At 38.7% G+C, this 20,881-nt stretch overlaps 1 protein-coding gene across 1 annotated transcript; it reads right to left on the reverse strand.

The window, feature by feature from the left end:
* Nucleotides 1-14,259: 14,259 nt before the first annotated feature.
* LOC129550605 (chromobox protein homolog 3) lies at nucleotides 14,260-15,847 on the reverse strand. Its single transcript, XM_088837208.1, has one exon. The coding sequence runs from the start codon at nucleotides 15,748-15,750 to the stop codon at nucleotides 15,199-15,201; it is 552 nt and encodes a 183-aa protein (XP_088693334.1). The 5' UTR covers nucleotides 15,751-15,847; the 3' UTR covers nucleotides 14,260-15,198.
* Between the last annotated feature and the right edge of the window lie 5,034 nt (nucleotides 15,848-20,881).

Below are 20,881 nucleotides of genomic sequence, written 5' to 3' on the forward strand. Positions count from 1 at the left end.
CAGATTTGAATCTTGAACACCACAGTGAATCTGAATCAAATAGAGCCACATTGGACTATACGGATTATAAGAAGGACTTATTGACTATTATTAACTAACCCTCCATCTTTGAAAAAAATTGTTGAGAGTTCACCCCACTGTAGTAGGCTGAACAATGGCCTCTCAAAGATATCTTAAGTCTCAGTCCTTGAAACCTATGAGTCCATTACCTTACCTGGTAAAAGACACTTTGCAGATGTGATTAAGAATCTTGAAATTGGCAGATTGTCTTGCACTGTTAGTGTAGCCAATATGATCACAAATGTCCTTATGAGAGAGACCTAAGAGGGTCAGAATCAGACAGGAACACAGAAGCAGAGGTTGGCCTATGTGAGCAGCCTCTGGAAGCTGGAAAAGAAGGAACTGAAGTCTCCCCTGGAGCTCCCAGAGGGGATTCAACTCCTGACATCTGACCTCCAGAATTGTTAGATAGCAAACTTGTGCTGTTTTAAGCCACCAATTGGTTCCAGCCAGGGGCTCCAGGTTGTTGGAGGTAGGGTGGAGGAAGAGAGACCAGAGAAGAACTCAGGTGGCTGGTATCAGCAAGTGTGACTATCCTTGGGGCAAAGCTTGGAGAAATCTGCCGGCGGTCTTCAGCAGCTGTGCTGACCCTTAGCTTCTTCAGCTGTGGAAAGTGCCAGGGCCATCTGAAGAGATGGTCACTGGGAACTGCTGTTGCTTCCACTGCACAGAGGATATTGGTAGCTCCTGCTTTTCTTCCTTGTTCCTAACCATCTCTATTTATCTCAGCTATACCTGTTCCTGTCAGGAGTGGTGGAGGTGGTGAAATGAATCTGGCTCTTTGTATCGTGCTAGGAAACCTGGTCACTCACCCTGCACTGAGTTTGAGTGAGGGAAGCTTTTTCTAGCTGGGGAGATCTGTCTCATTGTGGACCGGTGCTGGCCTAGGAGATGCGGTGATACAGACAAAATGAAGCCGTTCATCTTTCCCTTGTTGTGTGGCTATTCTCAAGTTTTTGTTGTTGTTGTTCCAAGGTGTTGCTGAAGTTTCCTAAGTGAACTCCAGAGCTCTCCCAGAAATGTCTTTGTCTCAGTGTCCACTGTCTAACTGTGGAGCTTTGTGAGGGGACAGACACTGATCTCTTACTCCACCATCTTGGTGACGTCGCTGTAGAAATAGCTTTTCAATTCTAGCTCTTCATCAGGCTTTGTTTCCTTCAAATGCTGGCGCTGTCTATAGAGTACCGTGGCTCTCCATTGGTCTAGTCTGCGTGTTCTGCTTTGGTGTTCTTTTCTGTTAAGTGCCCTCTGCTCTTGCACCATGATTCTTAATGCACTGTGTCAAGAAGAGGGGAGTTTTTAATCCTAGGATGCATTCAGTTGAAAAAGAAACCTAGTCATTGTGATTTCAGCGGATGTCTGGATGGAATAAATTACATCAGGAACACCTGGAGGTGTCAGGTCAACTCGCGGCGGCAGAGAAGTCATGAAGACAGCAGTAAGAACCCATTCTTCTTATGATAAATCATACAAACAATTAAGGCCATTCTTAATACCTCAAACGAAAGATGACAGTCACCTCCACAGAGAGGTAAAGAGGGAGTCCTTCCTGTCTTAGAACCACCTTTCTTGTTAAATACTTAATGGGGTTAATAATTTATTACTGGACTCAGTGCCAATTTAACTAGCTTAGTCTAACCCTTCAAGTTTGAATCAAAAGACAACACCTTCACAAAAGCCAGAAGTCATAATAAAGGCATGTTTTATATTCAGGCAACAAACCAATGAGTAATCACTACCTATGTTCCCATAAAAAAATGGGATAATGCTCTCTTTGTGAGGAAAGAAATAAAACAATCAGATTTCTACCAGGAAGGGAATCAACTCATCAGATTTCTATCAACACCAATCTCTTGATAGTCTTCAGTACAAACATAAACAGGCCATGAAAGGGCATTAGAACCATACACCATCATAAAAAAGATTTAGCTTTGAGAGCAACCATTGAACAGAAAACCCAGACATAATGAAGGATAAATTTTGGTCATATAGAACTTTGGTCACCCTATAGTCAATTTTACAACACTATCTGGCTTTTGGCAACATGAAATATATGTCTAGTCCAAGAGGAAGTATCAAAATGATTTTTTAAAAGTATTCAAAAATAAAATTGGGGCTAAAATACAAAATCACTGAGCACAATTAATGGCTAGTGCCAAAGATACAAGGTTAATCAGTAGCTTTTCAGGTAATAAGGTGAATTGGCTAAACTGGAAATAAAAAATACTTGATCAGTGAATGGCATTAGAATTGTCCTTGTCCTTCCCTCTACCAAATCCCACAGTTGAATCTGTTTAGTCTCCATCAGAATTCTTAGCACTGCTCCAGTTTGGTTTCTATTGCTAACCAAGGGAAATTATGAGAAATGGTAGACCAGTCACTCAGAGGTATGTGTCAAGACAAATGTCAAAGACTTTTATTCTATTGTGAAAAACCTGCCTGCCAAGCAATGATAGTGTCAAAAAGTTCTTTATGATCCAGCCAATTGAGAATATTTTGACTCCCCATTCACTTAGAACATAAAAAAGAACTTTACTTAGCATATCAACTAATAGGCATCAAATACTGATAAAAATAATTTTAAAAATGAGACTTCTAAGTACTTTATTATTTGGGAGGATGGGAAGGAGAAACCTTCCAAATTTATAGATTATGCTATTCGAATGTCCTGTGATTGAGCAGCGCCATGCCTCAGTGTTCTCATCTGCAGCTGCTCAAATGCCCGCATGAACTATTAACATGATGTTAGTTATCTGCCAGAATGTCTATCCAACCTCTCCCTTACTAACCCAGTTAGTTCTTCAAGACATAGCTGTGGTGTTATCACCTCGGAGAAGATGAGACTTCCTGACCTGGGCTGGGTGCTCTCTCTTAGGAGCTCTTATAGGATGCTGCACTCTTTCTCTTTTTCTAGCAGCTTGTGCTTTGTGTTCAGTCTCTCAGTCATGTCCGACACTTTGCAACCCCATGGACTGTAGCCTGTCAGGCTCCTCTGTCCATGCAATTTTTCAGGCAAGAACGCTGGAATGGGTTGCCATTTACTCCTCCAGGGGGATCTTCCTGACCCAAGGATCAAACCCATGTCTCTTGCATCTCCTGCATTGCAGGCGGATTCTTTATCACTGAGCCTCCAGGTAAGTTCTTCTAGTAGCATTGCCAGTTTATTATTTCTTCTGTGGGATTAAGTTATTCAAAGGAAGGGATTGTCATTTTTACGAATGCTTCTATAGGAAATTCTGATACATTGCAGATGCACAATGATGTATTGAGTCAATGAAAAATGAATGCATGCATGACTTCTTCATAAACCAGAATAGAACAGACGTCTAAAAGGGCAGATTTCTTAGCAAAAGTCTCTAAAGATAGGGTTTAAGAGCTTAACAATCTCTGTTAGAATATAAGTGCCATGAAGGCAATGACTTAGTTGGTTTTATTCACTGCTGGTTCTCTAGAACCAAGAACATTGTTTAACAGACAGTTGGTACTCAGTGAAAGTATTAAATGAAAAATAGAAATTAATGAACAGAGGCTCATTTGAAATAAAACCTTGTTTCAAAGGCATCTATGAGAGAGTCTCAAAGGTAACTGTAATTATTACTCGAATGGTATTTTACATTTCACAGAACATACTTCATTTAATTCTCTTAACATAGCTCTGTAGATTTTATTGTAACCCACCTCCATTATGCAGAGGAGAAAACTTGAGCTGAGAAAATGACACAATCAGAACTGAAACCTTAGATCTCTGACCACAAATTCTGGGATTTTTCTGCTGCACTGAACCTTTTTAATCCCTGGCATTAAGTGTAACTGTTAGGTGGGAATAAAGCAGTCCTTCTGCAGAGAGAACACAGCTTTGTTTCCAAAATAAACATTTAAAAGATCTGACCATAAAATGGGATGACAACAACAACGATTCCCTGTATAACATGAAAAGAAACGTATGAGATACAGTGTCTAGGACGCAATTCTCCTTTTTGAAAATAGAAGAAAAGCAATAAGACCTTTAGTGTGACAGTCCTTTGATAAAGAAAATGGATTTGACTTTTTAGCTCACTGAGTGAAATTGTCAATATGCATACCTTCAGTGACCAGAAGCTGACAAGTCTTGGAATAATTCAGAAAAAATAATTACTTGCAGAAATTAATATAAGAACTGATTATTTATAACTATGCTCTAGGTAATAATAAATAACAAAAAATTGGGTAAACATTAAAAAGGATTCTACTCTATAGTATCTAGGGAAGGAGATATCAATTCAACTTCTAGATACAAAGTTGATCGCAGTTGGATTTTTAATAAACTCAAGGTCTGTGCATTCTATCAGCAGTGTGTTTAAGGGCCTTGCCCGAAATACATATACAAATGTGATAGTCTTAAGAATGCCCTCTCCACAAAGATATCTATATCCTAACCCTTCTACAAGGGAATTATCTTATATGGAAAAAAAATAAAAATATTTTGCAGGTATGATTAAATTGAGAATTTTGAGATGGGGAGATTATCTTGGATTATCCTGTTCTGTTCAGTCACTCAGTCATGTCCGACTCTTTGCGACCCCATGGACTGTAGCCTACCAGGCTTCTCCGTCCATGGGATTCTCCAGGCAAGAATACTGGAGTGGGTTACCATTTCCTTCTCCAGGGGATCTTCCCGACCCAGGGATCGAACCCAGGTCTCCCGCATTGGAGGCAGACGCTTTAACCTCTGAGCCACCATTATCCTGGTGGACCCTAAATGCCCATGGATTCTTATTAAAGGGCACAGAGAAACTCCATCAAACAGATGAAGATTTGATACAGATGGAAACAGGGAAGGTAGTGTGACCGTGGAAGAAGAGCTTGGAGTGCGTATCCACAAACCAAGGATTGCTGGCAGCCACTGGAGCTGGAAGAGGCCAGGAATGGATTCTTTCCTATAGTATCTGGAGGGAAAGTGGTCCTGCCAGTACCAGTGAAACTGACTTCAGATTTCTGGCCTCCAGAATTGCAAAAAAATAAACTATTTTTTAAGCCACTAAGTTTGGGGTAATCTGTTACACTTATCATAGGAAACAAATACACCCACTACACATAGAGCAGCACCAGCAGGTTGTTTTGCTGAAATGCTACCTTGATTTTGCTGAGGAGGCTTCGTGAAATGAACACAAGCAACAAATGATTTTGAACTTATCTCTAGTCCTTAAAATGTAAAATCTTCTGCTTGATACTAGAAGAGGACTCTGTTGTTTCTCTTCGCTAAGCAATTCAAATTGAATTTGAATTTTGCAGAAGGAAATATGGAGAGAATCGTCTTTTGTTGAATGATCCTACTAGAAAGTTGAGGGATGACTTAGTTTTTTGGGCAAGTAAGGCCCATGAGGAATTAGAGGAACCAGTTGGGATAGTATGGGCAGAAGTAGAAATCTTTTTGACACAGTCCATTTAGACCCTTCGTTAGACACCTCAGTATAAACATCAAATAGGCAATTGAATATATGAAACTGAAGCTCAGGGGAGAGCAGAAGGCAAGAGACAAACATTTGGAAATAATCAGCACAGAGTTAAAGAGAGAGCAAATGTTACTAATATAAATCTGACATACTTTTTTTCTGAGTAGCTAAAATACTGATGTTTATTTTATTGTTTAGAGATTTGTTTTTAAACAGTATTACTATTTCTTGCCATTTTTCAGCCCTCTCTTTGTTAATTAGGGTTATATACACTATCATTGAATCCCCATACCAATTATTCTTTAAAAACTATGATGCTCAAGGAAGTCATTTCCCTACACACGAGTAAAATGTGATAAAATCTGTCCATACTAGGTATCTTTCTCTCATTAGAGGTGACAGAGATCTGAGCACTTAGTTTTTAGCAGCTTTATTTTTATCAGAAATGAGAACAAGCTGACCTCTTGCTAAAATAATCACAGAAATCAGAAAAGGAATATCATTATATGCAGCATAGTACTACATGTAATTATATGTGTGTGTGTGTGTGTATGTGTGTGTTTTACTGTATAAAGTTAAATGCTTTCCAGAGCTAACTCTTGTAAGAATAACTGGCTGTGCAAACTACTAGGGATGTTGTAGAATATTTTTTGTAAATTGAATGTTTTTTAAAATTATACATTCTCTGAGAAACTCTTTATGATAATATCACTCCAGATACTCAAGTCTGTAGCTAACATGAAATGTATTATAGTTGTGATAAATAAATATGTTCATATAATTTTATATTTTGAATCATCCTTTTGAGTCTCCAACTTTGCTTTTAGCAGCATATCCAGACTTCTTGAAATGTCCAAGAATGACAAGGTCTTAAGAGGTTGATTCAAAATATAATATATATATATATATTATATATATATATAATAAAATTATATGAACATATTTGTGTATCATAACTTAAATACACATTTCATATTAGCTATAGATGAGTATGTGGAGTGATATTATCATAAAGAGTTTCTTGGAGAATGTATAATTCTCAACATTCAGAAAACTAAGATCATGGCATCTGGTCCCATCACTTCATGGGAAATAGATGGGGAAACAGTGGAAACAGTGTCAGACTTTATTTTGGGGCTCCAAAATCACTGCAGATGGTGACTGCAGCCATGAAATTAAAAGATGCTTACTCCTTGGAAGAAAAGTTATGACCAACCTAGACAACATATTAAAAAGCAGAGACATTACTTTGCCAACAAAGGTCCGTCTAGTCAAAGATATGGTTTTTCCAGTAATCATGCATGGATGTGAGAATTGGACTATAAAGAAAGCTGAGCGTTGAAGAATTGATTCTTTTGAACTGTGATGTTGGAGAAGACCCTTGAGAGTGTCTTGTACTGCAAGGAGATCCAGCCAATTCATCCTAAAGGAGACCAGTCTTGAGTGTTCATTGGAAGGACTGATGCTGAAGCAAAAACTCCAATACTTTGGCCACCTGATGCAAACAACTGACTCATTGGAAAAGACCCTGATGCTGGGAAAGACTGAAGGCAGGAGAAGAAGGGGACGACAGAGGATGAAATGGCTGGATGGCATCACTGACTCAATGAACATGAGTTTGAGTAAACTCTGGGAGTTGGTGATGGCCTGGCGTGCTGCAGTCCATGAGGTCACAAAGAGCCAGACATGACAGAGTGACTGAACTGAACTGAATCTACTAACATAGTCCAAAAATGAAACTCACCTACTACTAGCTCACTGAGAGAGAATTGGAATCTGATTCGTCCACTAGCAGCGTTGTTTCTTACTGTCAAATGGTTCCACAGATGAAGATTGGTCCTAAACAGCCTATTTGACTATGCTTTTCCAAGGCTCATAGTAGGGTGCTCTATGCCTAGGGTACTTTAGCCTCAGCCCTCAGCTTAACATTACCTATCAAGGATTAGCTGGTGCTGAGATTCCTTTTCTGGTACCTATCCATGTATCAGAATGATTTTCTTTCTAAACCTTTCAGACAACACCTTCTGAAGGTGGCTGTTATCAGAGAGTCAAAAGTGCATTATCATCCCAAAGAAGACTTTATAAGCAATTTTGAAGGAACGTGGCAGGGGATCCTTATCAACAATAAGAAAGAATCAATTTAATTCATCTGGGCTCATTATATTTAATAAAAGATAAATAATTCCAAATGAATTCTAGCTTAAAAAAATCAATGTGCCCTCCCATTGTTATCCAACAGATAACTGGAAATAAAAATATAGGACTGTGTTTCCTACACAAGGGAAACAAATAAGATGAGCCCTATGATAGAAAAGCCTCGTGTTCTCACTGAATCAGGGAGACAGAGATCAGGGATAGAGAGGTGGAGATGGTATCCAGAACTTGTGGAGAAGAGAATTGGATAGAGGCAAACTGTATATTAAAAGAACTCCAGAAACTTGCACAGGTTTTCCTTATATATGTTGATGAATATGGAGCTCTGCATAATGGAAAGCACAGCTCCACATGGTCATATTAGTACTGTTGGGGAGATATAAACTGAACATTTCCAAGAGATACCAAGAGCTGAGACACTTTCAAGATCTAATCAGTCAGAGTAAAGACTCTTTGTTAAATACCTGGGGCATTCAGTAGAGATCCCAAAATGTTGTACCACATTAGTAGGGGTAAACAAGCCCTAGAGAAATGAATACTCAAGACCTCACCATTCTTGAAAGTGAAAGTGTTAGTTGTGTCTGACTCTTTGTGATCCCATGGACTGTGGCCCACCAGGCTACTCTGTCCATGGAATTCTCCAGGCAAGAATATTGGCGTGGGTTGCTTGCCCTTCTCCAGGGTATCTTCCTGACTCAGGGATCAAACCTGGGTCTCCCACATTGCAGGCCGGTTCTTTACCATCTGAGCCACCAGGCAAGCCAGGTACAATGATCACCACAATATAATTTCAGAACATTTTTTGTTATCCTGAAAAGAAACTCTATACCCATGAGTAATTGGTCATTAGTCACTCTCTCCTCTAGCCCCTAGCAAACACTCATCTACCTCTGTCTATATGGATTTGCCTTTTCGGGAAATTTTATGTAAATGGAACCATATAGTGTTCTGTGACTGATTTCTTTCACTTAGCATAATGTTTTCAGAGATCGTTCATGTTGTAGCATGCTGCAGTAGTCCATTACATTTTACGGGTGAATAGGATTCCATTCTATGGATATACTACATTTTGTTTAGTCATTTATCACTTGATGGGCATTTGGAATGTTTTCAGTTTTTAACTACTATGAACATTTTCATACAAATTTTATGTGAATGTATGTTTTCATTTCTCTAAGGTTATACCTTAGTAGTGGAATAGTTGGGTCATACGTGGTGCTGGAGAAGACTCTTGAGAGTCTTTTGGACTGCAAGGAGATCCAACCAGTCCATTCTAAAGGAGATCAATCCTGGGTGTTCATTGGAAGGACTGATGCTAAAGCTGAAACTCCAATACTTTGGCCACCTCATGCGAAGAGTGACTCACTGGAAAAGACTCTGATGCTGGGAGGGATTGGGAGCAGGAGGAGAAGGGGACGACAGAGAATGAGATGGCTGGATGGCATCACCAACTCAATGGACATGAGTTTGAGTGAACTCCGGGAGTTGGTGATAGACAAGGAGGCCTGGCGTGCTGTGATTCATGGGGTCGCAAGGAGTCGGACACGACTGAACGACTGAACTGAACTGAACTGATGGTAACTTTATGTTTCATTTTTTGAGAAACTGCTACAGTGTTTTCCAAAGTGGCTGCACCATTTTATATTTCTATCAGCATGTATGAGGGTTCCAATTTCTCCACATCCTTGGCAACATTTATTATTGTGTTTTTAAAATCTTATTTTAGTGAGTGTGCAGTGGTATTTTACTGTGGTTTTGGTTTACGTTTCCTGATGACTACAGCTCCTGATCTCCGCATGTGCTTCCTGGTCACTGATATGTCATCAGTGTACCTATTTCAGTTCTTTCCCATTCGTATTAGTCTGTGAGGGCTACCATAACAAAATGCCACACAATGGTTGGCTTGAACAACAGAAATTTATTTTCTTACTGTCTGGCAGATGGAAGTACAAAATTAAAGTGTCTGCAAATTTTGTTTCTCCTAGGGCCTCTCTTTTTAGGTTATAGATGACTTCCTTATCACTGTGTCTTCACATGACAATTTTTTTCTGTGCATGTACCTCAGAACTCTTCTTATAAGGGCACCAGCCATACTGGATTAGGGCCTCAACCTTATGACTTTATTTAACCACAGTTACTTCCATAAAGGCCTCTCTCCCAGTCACATTGGAATTAGCACTTCCGCATACAAATTATGAGGGGAGACCCAGCTCAGTCTGCAACACCACTTTTAAACTGGGTTGTACTACTTAATTGTTGAGATGTAGAAGTTCTTCATGTATTTCTGAATACAAATATCCTGTAAGACATAAAGATTTGTGAATACTTTCTCCCCTTTCATGATTTGTTTTTTACTTTCTTGATGGTGTTCCTATAAGATAAAGGTTTTCAATTTTGATGAAATCCAGTTTACCTATTTTTGTCTTTCATCATCTGTGCATTAGGTACCATATCTAAGAAATTGCCTAAACTAAGGTCACAAATGTTTACTCCTGGGAATTTTATAAATGTTTACTCCTGGGAATTTTATAACTTTAGATTTTATGTTTAGTTATTTGATCTATTTTGAGTTAGTTTTTGTATATGGAATGTAGTAGGGCTCCAACATCATTCTTTTGCAAATAGATATCCAGTTCTCCCAGTACCATTTGTTAAAGACTATTCTTTCCCTATTAAATTATCTTATTACCCTTGTTGAAGATAAACTGACCATAATGTAAAGGCTTGTTTCTGAGATATGAGTTATATTCCATTGATATATATTGAACCTATACCAATGCTACATTTTCTTCATTACTATAGCTTTGTAGAAAGTTTTGGAATTGGAACATATGAACCTTCCAACTTTGCATTTACATATAAGTTTTAGGATCATCTGGACAGCTGCATTTTTATAAGCATTATATTAAATCTATAGATCAGTTTGGGGAGTATTGCTATCTTAATATCATTGTCTTTTAGCTCATGAATATGGGATTTCTATACATTTATTTGGTTCTTTAATTTTTTTCAACAATGTTTTATGACTTTTAGTGTGCAAATCTTATACTTCCTGGGTTAAATTTATTCCCAGGTATTTTATTCTTTTTGATACCATTGTAAAAAATGGTTTTCTTAGTTTCACTTTCAGGTGGTTCATTACTAGTATATACAAAACGATTTATTTTCATGTATTGATCTTTATCTTGCAACACTGTCTAAATTATTTATTGGTTCTAATAGCTTTTTGATGAATATTGCAGATTTTCTATATATTAGATCTTGTCATCTATACATAGAGACAGTTTTACTTCTTCCTGTCCAATTTGTATCCCTCTTATTTCCTTTTCTTGCCTTTTTTTCCTGATAGAACCTCCAGTACAATGTTGACTAACAATAGCAAGAGCGTGCAGTCTTGTTTTATTCCTTAGAGAAGGCTGAAAATATTCACTCTTTCACCGTTAAGTATGATATTCAGATCAGATCAGATCAATCGCTTAGTCATGTCCGACTCTCCGCGACCCCATGAATCACAGCACGCCACTGTGGGTTTTTTATAGCTGTCTTTCATCAGGTTGAGAAAGTTTTCTTGTATTCCTAGTTTAAGTATTTTTATTATGAAAGGTTGTTGAATTTTGTCAAATTGTATGTATTTTTGATCATATGGTTTTTGCCATTTGTTCTATTAGTGTGGTATATTTATTTATTTTCATATATTATAGCAACTTTGGCTTCCCAGTGGCTCTAGTGGTAAAGAACCTGCCTGCCAATGCAGGAGACATAAGAAATGTGGGTTTGATCCTTAGGTTGGAAGATCCCCTGGCAGCATGAATGGCAATCCACTCCGGTATTCTTGCCTGGAGAATCCCATGGACAGAGGAGCCTAGGTATTTTTAGGATAAATGTAACTTATGTGTGGTATGTAATACTATTTATAAGTTATTAGATTCAGTTTATTAGTATTTTGTTAAGGAATTTTGTGTCTATATTTGTATGGGATATCAGTCTGTACATACTTTTCTTGTGATATCTTTAGTTTCAGTCAAAGTACTACTGGCCTCATAGAAGATGTTGAGGGATTTTAAGCAAATGAATGGTGGTAAAACTTAACTTAGTCAGGAGTAATGTAATTTTTCAGGACGGTCACTCCGGAACATGGTGAATGGATAAGATGTGAGGGGTAGAATTTGGAGTCTTGGAGACCAGTGAGAAGATAATGAAATGATGCAAATTGGGAATGATGAGGTTCTGAATTGAGATTGTTGGCATGGGGATTGAAAAGAAGTGCTAAAAGCAAAATATATTGAGGCCATATATGAGAAATCTCAGTTTTACATTCTCTAACCTGTGTTTTCTTGGTGTTCAGAGGATAGCTATACAGGCCCTTGGGGTTCTTTTATTTTATTTCTGCTGACACTGCTGTTATCCCTTTCTTTATCATGCAAGCATTGGGAAAACTATTCTCTGACTTTATATAGCTGAGATCAGATGAATTTTAGAAAAAGAATTTTCCTGAAAGACCCATGGATAAACAAAAGAGAAATAAGAAAAGAAAGCATGCAATACACACAAATGTGCCTCAAAGCAACATCAGATGAACATAATATGGGTTTCTGACATTCCAGTAGCTGATTCTTGCCAAGTAAACAAGCCTGGTTCTAATTTGTACCATATACAAAGACCAAACTTGGAGAATTATCTTTTTGTTTCCCTCCCATGCCCCCTTTGCCAGAGTCCATGTTCAAACAGAAGAGGTAACTGTAAAATTCAATGGTAAAAATCAGTGGTATTATAGGTACTTTAGTTAGCCTCGGTAAAACAAATTTTCCTTAAGAATCCATCATCATAGAAATAAATTGTCTGGGAAGAGGGATTCACTTTTTCACCTCCCTTAAAGGATAAGGTCAGTAAGAAAGTTTTTGCTTTCTTCTGTGTCAGAGTTCATCCTCAGACATTCAGTAACTTGGTAGAGGTGTGAGTCGCCCCTGTCTCCCAAAGGGTAGAAAGGAGCATCTACTCATCCCTTCATTTAACTTTTTCTGACGGCTCTCTGTGTATCTGTCAGGAACTTACAGGCTCTATATTCACAACAACAACAACAGAAAACCTATCCACTGTCCCCAGGAGGAAGGAATTGAGGGAAACAGGGAACACACCTAAGGAATCATTACAGTACAACATGATGAGAACTGTAAATGTTAGCAGAGAGAGCCCATAAGAACATCTCATTTGAGCCTGATATAAGGAAAGGATATCTGGGAAGACTTCTTGGGAGTAGTGATTTGTGTTTGAACAATGAGTTTTGATTAGCCAAGAGGGGGAAAAAAAAGATATTTGTGTCAAGGAAAAGCATTAAAGTAAAAAATAAAAAACTATCTGGATTTTGTTTGTATTTGCTTTCAGGACACTGTAAAGTTTCCCAAATAGTTAGGGTTGCAATAATTAGGTTGCTGCAAAAGTAATTGTGGTTTCAGGCCATGAATTTTAAATCATTATAACTATGCTCAAACACATCTTTATTAATCAAAATAGGAACCATTTCAGTAAACACATTTTTGTCAATGAGAAATAAGTTTGTTCATTACTCTAGCATAGAAATTTGTGCTTTGGGATTTGACAAATTCTTGGAAAGCATTTTCTGCCTTCTGCTGGTTGTGGAAGCATTTTCCCTGCAAAAAACAGTTGAGATGCTTGAAGAAGTGGTAATCAGGTGGTGAGAGGTCAGGTGAATATGGCAGATGAAGCAAAATTTCATAACCCAATTTGTTCAACTTTTAAAGCATTGGTTGTACAACGTGCGGTTGGGTGTTGTCATGGAGAAGAATTGGAACCATTCTGTTGACCAATGTCAGCTGCAGGCATTGCAGTTTTCAGTGCATCTCATCAATTTGCTAAGTATACTTCTCAGATGTAATGTTTTTGCTGATATCCAGAAAGCTGTAGTGGATCAGATGGGCAGCAGACCACCAAACAGTGACCAAGACCTTTTTTTGGTTGCAAGTTTGGCTTTGGAAAGTGCTTTGGAGCTTATTCGTGGTCCAACCACTGAACTTGTTTTCATATAAAATCCACTTTTGATCACATGTCACAATCCAATTGAGAAATGCCACATGGTTGTTACGTAGAATAAGAGAAGATGACACTTCAAAACGATGATTTTTTTTGATTTTCAGTCAGCTCATGAGGCAACCACTTAAGGAGCTTTTTAACCTTTCCAATTTGCTTCAAATGCCTAATCCATAGAATGATCAACATTGAGTTCTTTGGCAACTTCTTGTGTAGTTCTAAGAGGATCAGATTCAATGATTGCTGCCATTTGTTCATTGTCAATATCTGATGGCCAGCTACACACTACTCATCTTCAAAGCTCTCATATTTTTACAAAACTTCTTTTTTTTTTAAAGGAATATAAAGCTATTTATTGACCACTGTTCACCAGTATTTACAATAAAGTAAACAATATACAGTTGAATAACATTCTGATTACTACAAAGTTATTGTTTTTCTTGGCTTCTGCTGAACTAGTAACCCAAAATATTGAGAAAATTGAGCCTTCACGTAAGGAATGGATCAGTCAAGTCTGAAAAAACATGCAGGTCAAGCATAGATTAGAAAAGTTTGTTCACTCATTTATTCCTGTAGATTGTAAATTGCCAAATTTTAAAACTATCTGATTAGGTTTCCATGAACAAATCTGAGACATCCCATGTATCACAACCTTTCCTAAATATAGCACAGAGACTTCAATTTCTTGTAAAACAATGGTTCACCAAAAGGAACCATCAAGTGTCAATTTAACTAAGTTTTGCTTTGCTATATTAAAACATACCAGAATTTTTCTACTTTTTTCATTTGGTTGGGAAGGCTGTTGATAGTGATAAAAATTTTCCTTCTAGGGTTTCTGCATATAAAACTGCATTTATATGCAGATATGGATGCAGATTCTGATAGGGATGCTTTAAAAAATTACCCAATTAATTTGTATAATTAATTACAAAATTATTTAATTTGAAAGGTTAAGACTTAAATTTTCAATCTAAGTTGAAGTTATTTCTTATATTGCTCAAAATGATGTAATTCCAGAACATGGGCTTATCCATGGTTATGAAAGGCTGTTGTTTAAATATATTTACCAAAACAAAAACCACAACAAAAAATTAACTCCCAAACCATTTACATACGTCTTTTATGTATACACATATAAAAAACTTAGAGTGGTCCTCAGGCATATATGAATTAAATGCAAATTCTAAATTCTGATTGAGTAATGACTATAGAGGTTTCCTCCAACATTTAGAAAAACTGTTCTCTAATGCTGAGGAAATATACCATGGTATCAAATTCTTTCCTACTGAAGGAAGCAACTACAGAAAGCTTTTATTTGTTAAAAGTAACCAGTGCTACAGATGGAAAAAAAAAAACCAATGCAACTTCCCCAATATTACTTCAAAACAAACATATCAAACCTGATTTTCATTAGAATGTAGTCATTTCTTCACACTAATAAATCAAAAAAATCAAGACCCACATTTTTTATATGTGTATAAATATATATAAAAGGCAATGCAAACAATTATTGAGCCTCATCTTCTGGACAAGAATGCCAAGTTAGTCTCTCTTCATAAAAAGCAATTACAATTTGAGGACACTTCATATTTGCCTCTTTTGCCAGTACCAAGTCCGCCTCATCGGAATCTTTCCATTTCATGAGGAACATTAATTCTCCACTGCTGTCTGTGGCACCAATTATTCGTTCTGGATCAAGACCTCTGGCAAAACCTCTTGGTTTATCAGCAGCATCTCTTTTCTTCTTTGATTTGCTATCATCAGATTCACTGTCAGACAAAGATTTTCTTTTTGTTCCATCTTTTTCTTTACCAGCTTTTTGAGAATTAAGAAATGCTTCAATTAACTCTGGACAATCTAAATTTTCTTCAGGTTCCCAAGTATTGTCTGCATCTGTAAACCCCTTCCACTTCAGGAAATACTCCACCTTCCCGTTCACTACACGGCGGTCCAGTACTTTCTCTACTACAAATTCTTCAGGTTCTGCCTCTTCAACTTTTTTACTCTTTCCATTTTGTTTCTTTCCCATTTTTTGCAATGTAGTTTTATTGGAGGCCATTTTTTATTGCAGACTTGAAGAGCTATTATTCACCGCCTCTGAGCTGCTCTGGGTCCCGGGTCTGCGGCGTCTCCGGCCCTGCACGCCTCAAGCTCCAGTCACATCCGGGGGAGAGGGGGGCTGCGGAGCTGCGCTGCGCGCAGGGCCGCCGCCGTGGGGAGGGGGAGGTGGCACCGCCCATGCCGGGCAGCCGCGAGGGGCCTACAAAACTTCTTGAACCACCACTGCCCTGTACATTTGTTGACAGTTCCTGGGCCAACTGTGTGGTTGATTTTGAGAGATGTCTCTGCTGCTTTATGACCAATTTTGAACTTGAGAAAATTGCTTGAATTAGCTTTTTGTCTAATATCATTACCATTGTATAAAATAAATATAAAATGAACAGCAAGTAATGTCATTAGCAAAAAACATAAAGTGAGAAATACACATTAAAATGATGTATAACATAACCATATTTATTTAATAATGTATTCCAATATCAAACGGCAGATTTCAATAATGCAAAAATCACAATTACATTTGCACCAGCCTAAATCCAAACCAGTCATCTGATAGAACACTGGAATGAGGCTCACAGGTTCCTTCTAAACTCTTACACAAGTTGCTTTATCTGTCTAAGCCTTATTTTACTTTTAAAAGAAAATATCTGTATTCTTATGGACTTTATAATTCTACTATTATATGCTCTCCTCAGAAGAGTATTTTTTGGCCTCTAAATAGGTAGCAGAGATGTCCAGAAGAGACATTTTGTACTGTAATTGGAATCCTTGGATGGTTGGAGAGATTTTTGGTGTGAGGCAGCTTAAAGGACTGGAATAGTAGGTAGATTGGGAGGGAGGTAGATTGGAAGTAGGTAGGTTGCTGAAGCTTCATTTGGGAGTGGATCAGAGGAAAGCAAGAATGTAGCAATGGCTGTAATACACTGGGGTTATAGGAGATTCAGAAAGGATCCTCTTCTATTTGCCATACACATAGTTGTGTGTGTGTGTGATTCTGAAATTCATAAACTGTGGTCTAGTATAGCAGCAGTGTGGTTTGTGTATGTGCTCAAAAGACTTACAGCCAAGGAATGAATGAGTGAATTTCTACCTTTCTTTCTCTTCCTCCCTTCCCCTCTTTTTGGCTTGTTCAGAAGGAATTCTTAATCTTGTCACTTTTCCAGAAAGTGCTAAAAGTACTAACTGAAGAAATGTCATTCTTGAGGAAGATCCCTTTATTAAAGTGTACTGCATATCAGAAACACAAGCTAGTGTTCTCTGGGCTGAATACTATACATGTTTAGTCCATAAAATATGTTTAAGGATCACAAGCCATAATTCAAAACTAAGATTTCACACACACATTTGAATTCCTAGCTTCTTTTATAAAATCACGTCTTGATAGCATTGAAACACTAGTCTTAATGACAACAATTTGTGGGGCTTGAAGGCAGGAGGAGAAGGAGACAACAGAGGATGAGATGGTTGGATTGCATCACCAACCTGATGGACATGAGTTTGAGCAAGCTCCAGGAATTGGTGATGGACAGGGAAGCCTGGCATGCTGCAGTCCATGGGGTCACAAAAAGTCTGACATGACTGAGCGGCTGAACTGAACTGAGTAGTATTTGCCTCCTTTACGTGAGATATGTGCTTCTAACCTGAGTGCTTTGTGTTCCAGTTTTCCTACCTTTACCTTGGGAGATAACAAGGGAACCTCATGGTTTGCAGGGTTAAATAAATGAATATGTGTCAAGCTCTTCAACCTGTACCTGGTAGAGAGTAACTGCCTTATCAGTGTTTGCTGTGATTGTGATTATTATTCCTTCTCAATTAAACATAGGCTTTACCACTTGCTATTGTTTTCCAACTGTCTTGAGTTACTCATTTATGTTTCCAGCCTGTTTCTTGTAAACATTTGTGTTTTGATCCCTGCTGTAGGCTTTTAACATCTGTGGATTTGACATTTGTGATTTTCACCATTCTGAAGCCACCCAAATATCTACGACTCATTGAGAGTGTTGATTTTCTTGAATCAAAGATTAGAGTCACTCATCTTGAAAGCCTGGCTGGTGGAAGTAAACCATTTAGCTTCTGAGTGGGCTTGGCTCAGCATCCACTTCTCAAGGGGTGCTGTTGTCCTCCTGTTCTGTGCAGTAACTCTCCTGAGGGGCCGTGTAAAGGGGAACATCGTTGCGGTGCTCATCCGACTATCAACATATGCCCTCTTTGTACCTCAGGATCTATGGTATTTTTCACTGTGATACAATGTTATCCCTGCTTCTATATTAAAAAAACACTCTAAACAAAATTCTATGGGTCAAAGGGATGAAACACATGAAAAAGTTGTGGATACAATTGTGAATTGTTTGTACGAGAAGGAAAAGAAGGGATCTAGTTAGAAACTAAGGGGCTGCACAGACAGAACCTGCCAGTTCGGCATTTTTAATGGACCCAAGCTCAAGATGGCAAGGTAAACATCAAAAATGAATTCCAAAAGGGGTGTCAGGTACTTGGATATATAGTCAAGGAAAGCAAAAATCTAGCAGGAGCTTACTTTTGGGGGAAAAAAAAACGGCAACTAATAATAATAAAGGATCTTGGGTGGAAAGTAGAAGATGTATAGGCAAGGCCTGCTGTTGCAGAAAAATAAATGTGATATTAAGAGATAATGAAGAGATAAAGAGAAGGCAGAACTTTCTGACTCAGGTCTTGTGACCATCTTTTCTGGTAAGTGGAGGTGTCCAACAATGGAATAGCTTGCCTGGCAAAGTTGTACTAATTTTTAGACATGGAAAGTGTTCAAGCAATGGCTGGAAAATCACTGGCCAAGTACAAAGCCACCAGGCTCTTGCTCCCAGAGGTCCCTCTGCTCAGGTGGACTCGGGACATGGGTTCTCCAGTGAGCCCCTGAATCCCTGTCCTGCACTGAGGAAGTACCACAGGACAGACCTACTCTCTCAGTTCATCCCTTATTACCTTGTTTCTGCTGCTCTTCCCAGCTCCTTTGGATTGTATTTTATTTGACTGACTCTTTAGTTTGATTCCATTTTCTTTCCAAAATCTCTAAGGACTATTTTACCCATCTGGAGTTCAGCCCAGTCCCCTGACCCTTTTCTGTAGCTTGAAATTGCTAGTCTAGGAGAAAAATTAGAGAGTATAATATCATAAATCTGGTGGCCAAGTGGGGGAATCTCATTTTCCTCTTCACTTTTATGGGCCTATTTTTCTTTTCTGTTTGATGAGATTCCACTGTAAGTAGAATATTTGGCTAAATCACCAGTGTAGATCAGTTCATGTATTTGGAACATGATTGTATGATTTAATAGCATTTGGAGAAACAGATCATCACATTTGCCTAATAAGAAGCAAGGGAGAAGAGAAGCTGACTACAGAAGTTGCAAAACGAGGAGGGAAAAGATTTTTCTGATGTCCCTTTATCCTGCTACTGTGTGCTCAGCGTGCTCAGCCACCTCCAACTCTGCAGCCCAATGGACTATAGCCTGCCAGGCTCCTCTGCCCATGGAATTTTCCAGGCAAGAACACTGGAGTGGTGTGCCATTTCCTGCTCCAAGGGATCTTCCCAACCCAGGGATCGAACCTGCATTTCTTGTGTCTCCTGCATTGGCAGGTGGATTCTTTACAACTAGCACCTCTTGGGAAGCCCCCTTGTGCTAGAGTTATATACATTGGTAAGAAGGCACTCTGCTCTGCCTCCATACACATGACAGGCTAGAAAGGCCCTTACCTCTGACCATAGCATTATGATATAGCTGCATTCTTGGGTCCTCACAGTGCTGCTCTTACATTCATCTTTGGCTTTAGGGTTAAACTGGAGTGCAAATTAGAAATTGGCCCTTAGCTAAATATAACTGCAGATATCGCTTGCCCAGTTCTTGGCTATCCTAGTAGGGTTTGCTGCTGGATCACAAGAGTATAATTAATGTGCCTCTCTTTCCAGCTGACAGAAGTTACCTTTAAAGAATTGGTGAAACACGTTTCTTCTGTAAGTTCCAATTCCCCCATCAGAAAATTATGAAATTCATTAAAAATGTTGCAATGATCATAATAGGTTACTTGTTATATGTGTGCTTTCAAGATACAGAGAAATATTGCTGAAATCGCACGATGGGGAAGTGGGGTGGCAGGATAGATGGAGGGGGAGAAAACACTGTGAAAAGTTCTTCCTTGTCCTTAAAAAAACAGAAAATATTTCTAGGGCATAGTGTTCCATGGAACATGCTGAATGGACAGTCTTGTGAAACCCAGAGGCAAACTGGAGTTTTGCCCCCACTGACCTGCCATTATGGATAATACCTCCTCTCTCGCTCTCCCCACCCTACTTTCCACCCTTCCTTTCTCTTCCCCGAGTATCCTTGCCTGTTTCTGAACCTCTGCCACCATCTACTTCTTGGACTCTGCTTGTTTCTCTTTTTCTTCCTTCCTCCTGTATCCTCTGACTTAACTTCCATGCTTCGGTTCATCTGTCTTTCATTCATTTGTGTAATGCACTGGGGCCACTTCCTCTGTCCTGCCTGTGTGTGTGAGCACCCCCACCTGCCCGCAGTCACTGACTCACGGCGTTCATGTCCTTTCCTACACACCTGTGCCCACACTCTTCCCGTACTACATGGCTTCCACTGGCCCTTTGTCGGCGTCCTCCTGTGCCAGCACTGACTCGGTGGCGCTTCCTCTGCAATTGTGTGTTGATATCTGTTTGGATAAATGTCATTTTAGTCTGACATGCAGACAAAGTACCGCTCCAAGTTGTTCCTATGGAGCAGAGAGCAAGGAAAATGTACTGGGGAAAGAGAGACAATGCCACCTGACTCTAAACTCAGTAACATGACTCTTGACCCTCACTGTTCTTAATGAATCCTTGCATGCACATGTAATCTTTTTAATGAGCTTTAGGTGGGAAATGGCACCCCACTCCAGTACTCTTGCCTGGAAAATCCCATGGATGGAGGAGCCTGGTAGGCTACAGTCCATGGAGCCGCAAAGAGTCGGACATGACTGAGCGACTTCACTTCTTCAGGTCATTCCCCACATTAAATGGTTTAGTTCAGAAACTTTTAGTTTACTATTTGGTATCATTTATAAAAATTTAATTATATTTAATGATCTACTCATTTACTTTTTAAAAAAAGATT

Source organism: Moschus berezovskii, chromosome 1 (assembly GCF_049115385.1).
Source record: "Moschus berezovskii isolate FMDL1 chromosome 1, NW_MosBer_1.0, whole genome shotgun sequence".
In the NCBI taxonomy this organism is placed as follows: Eukaryota; Metazoa; Chordata; class Mammalia; order Artiodactyla; family Moschidae; genus Moschus; species Moschus berezovskii.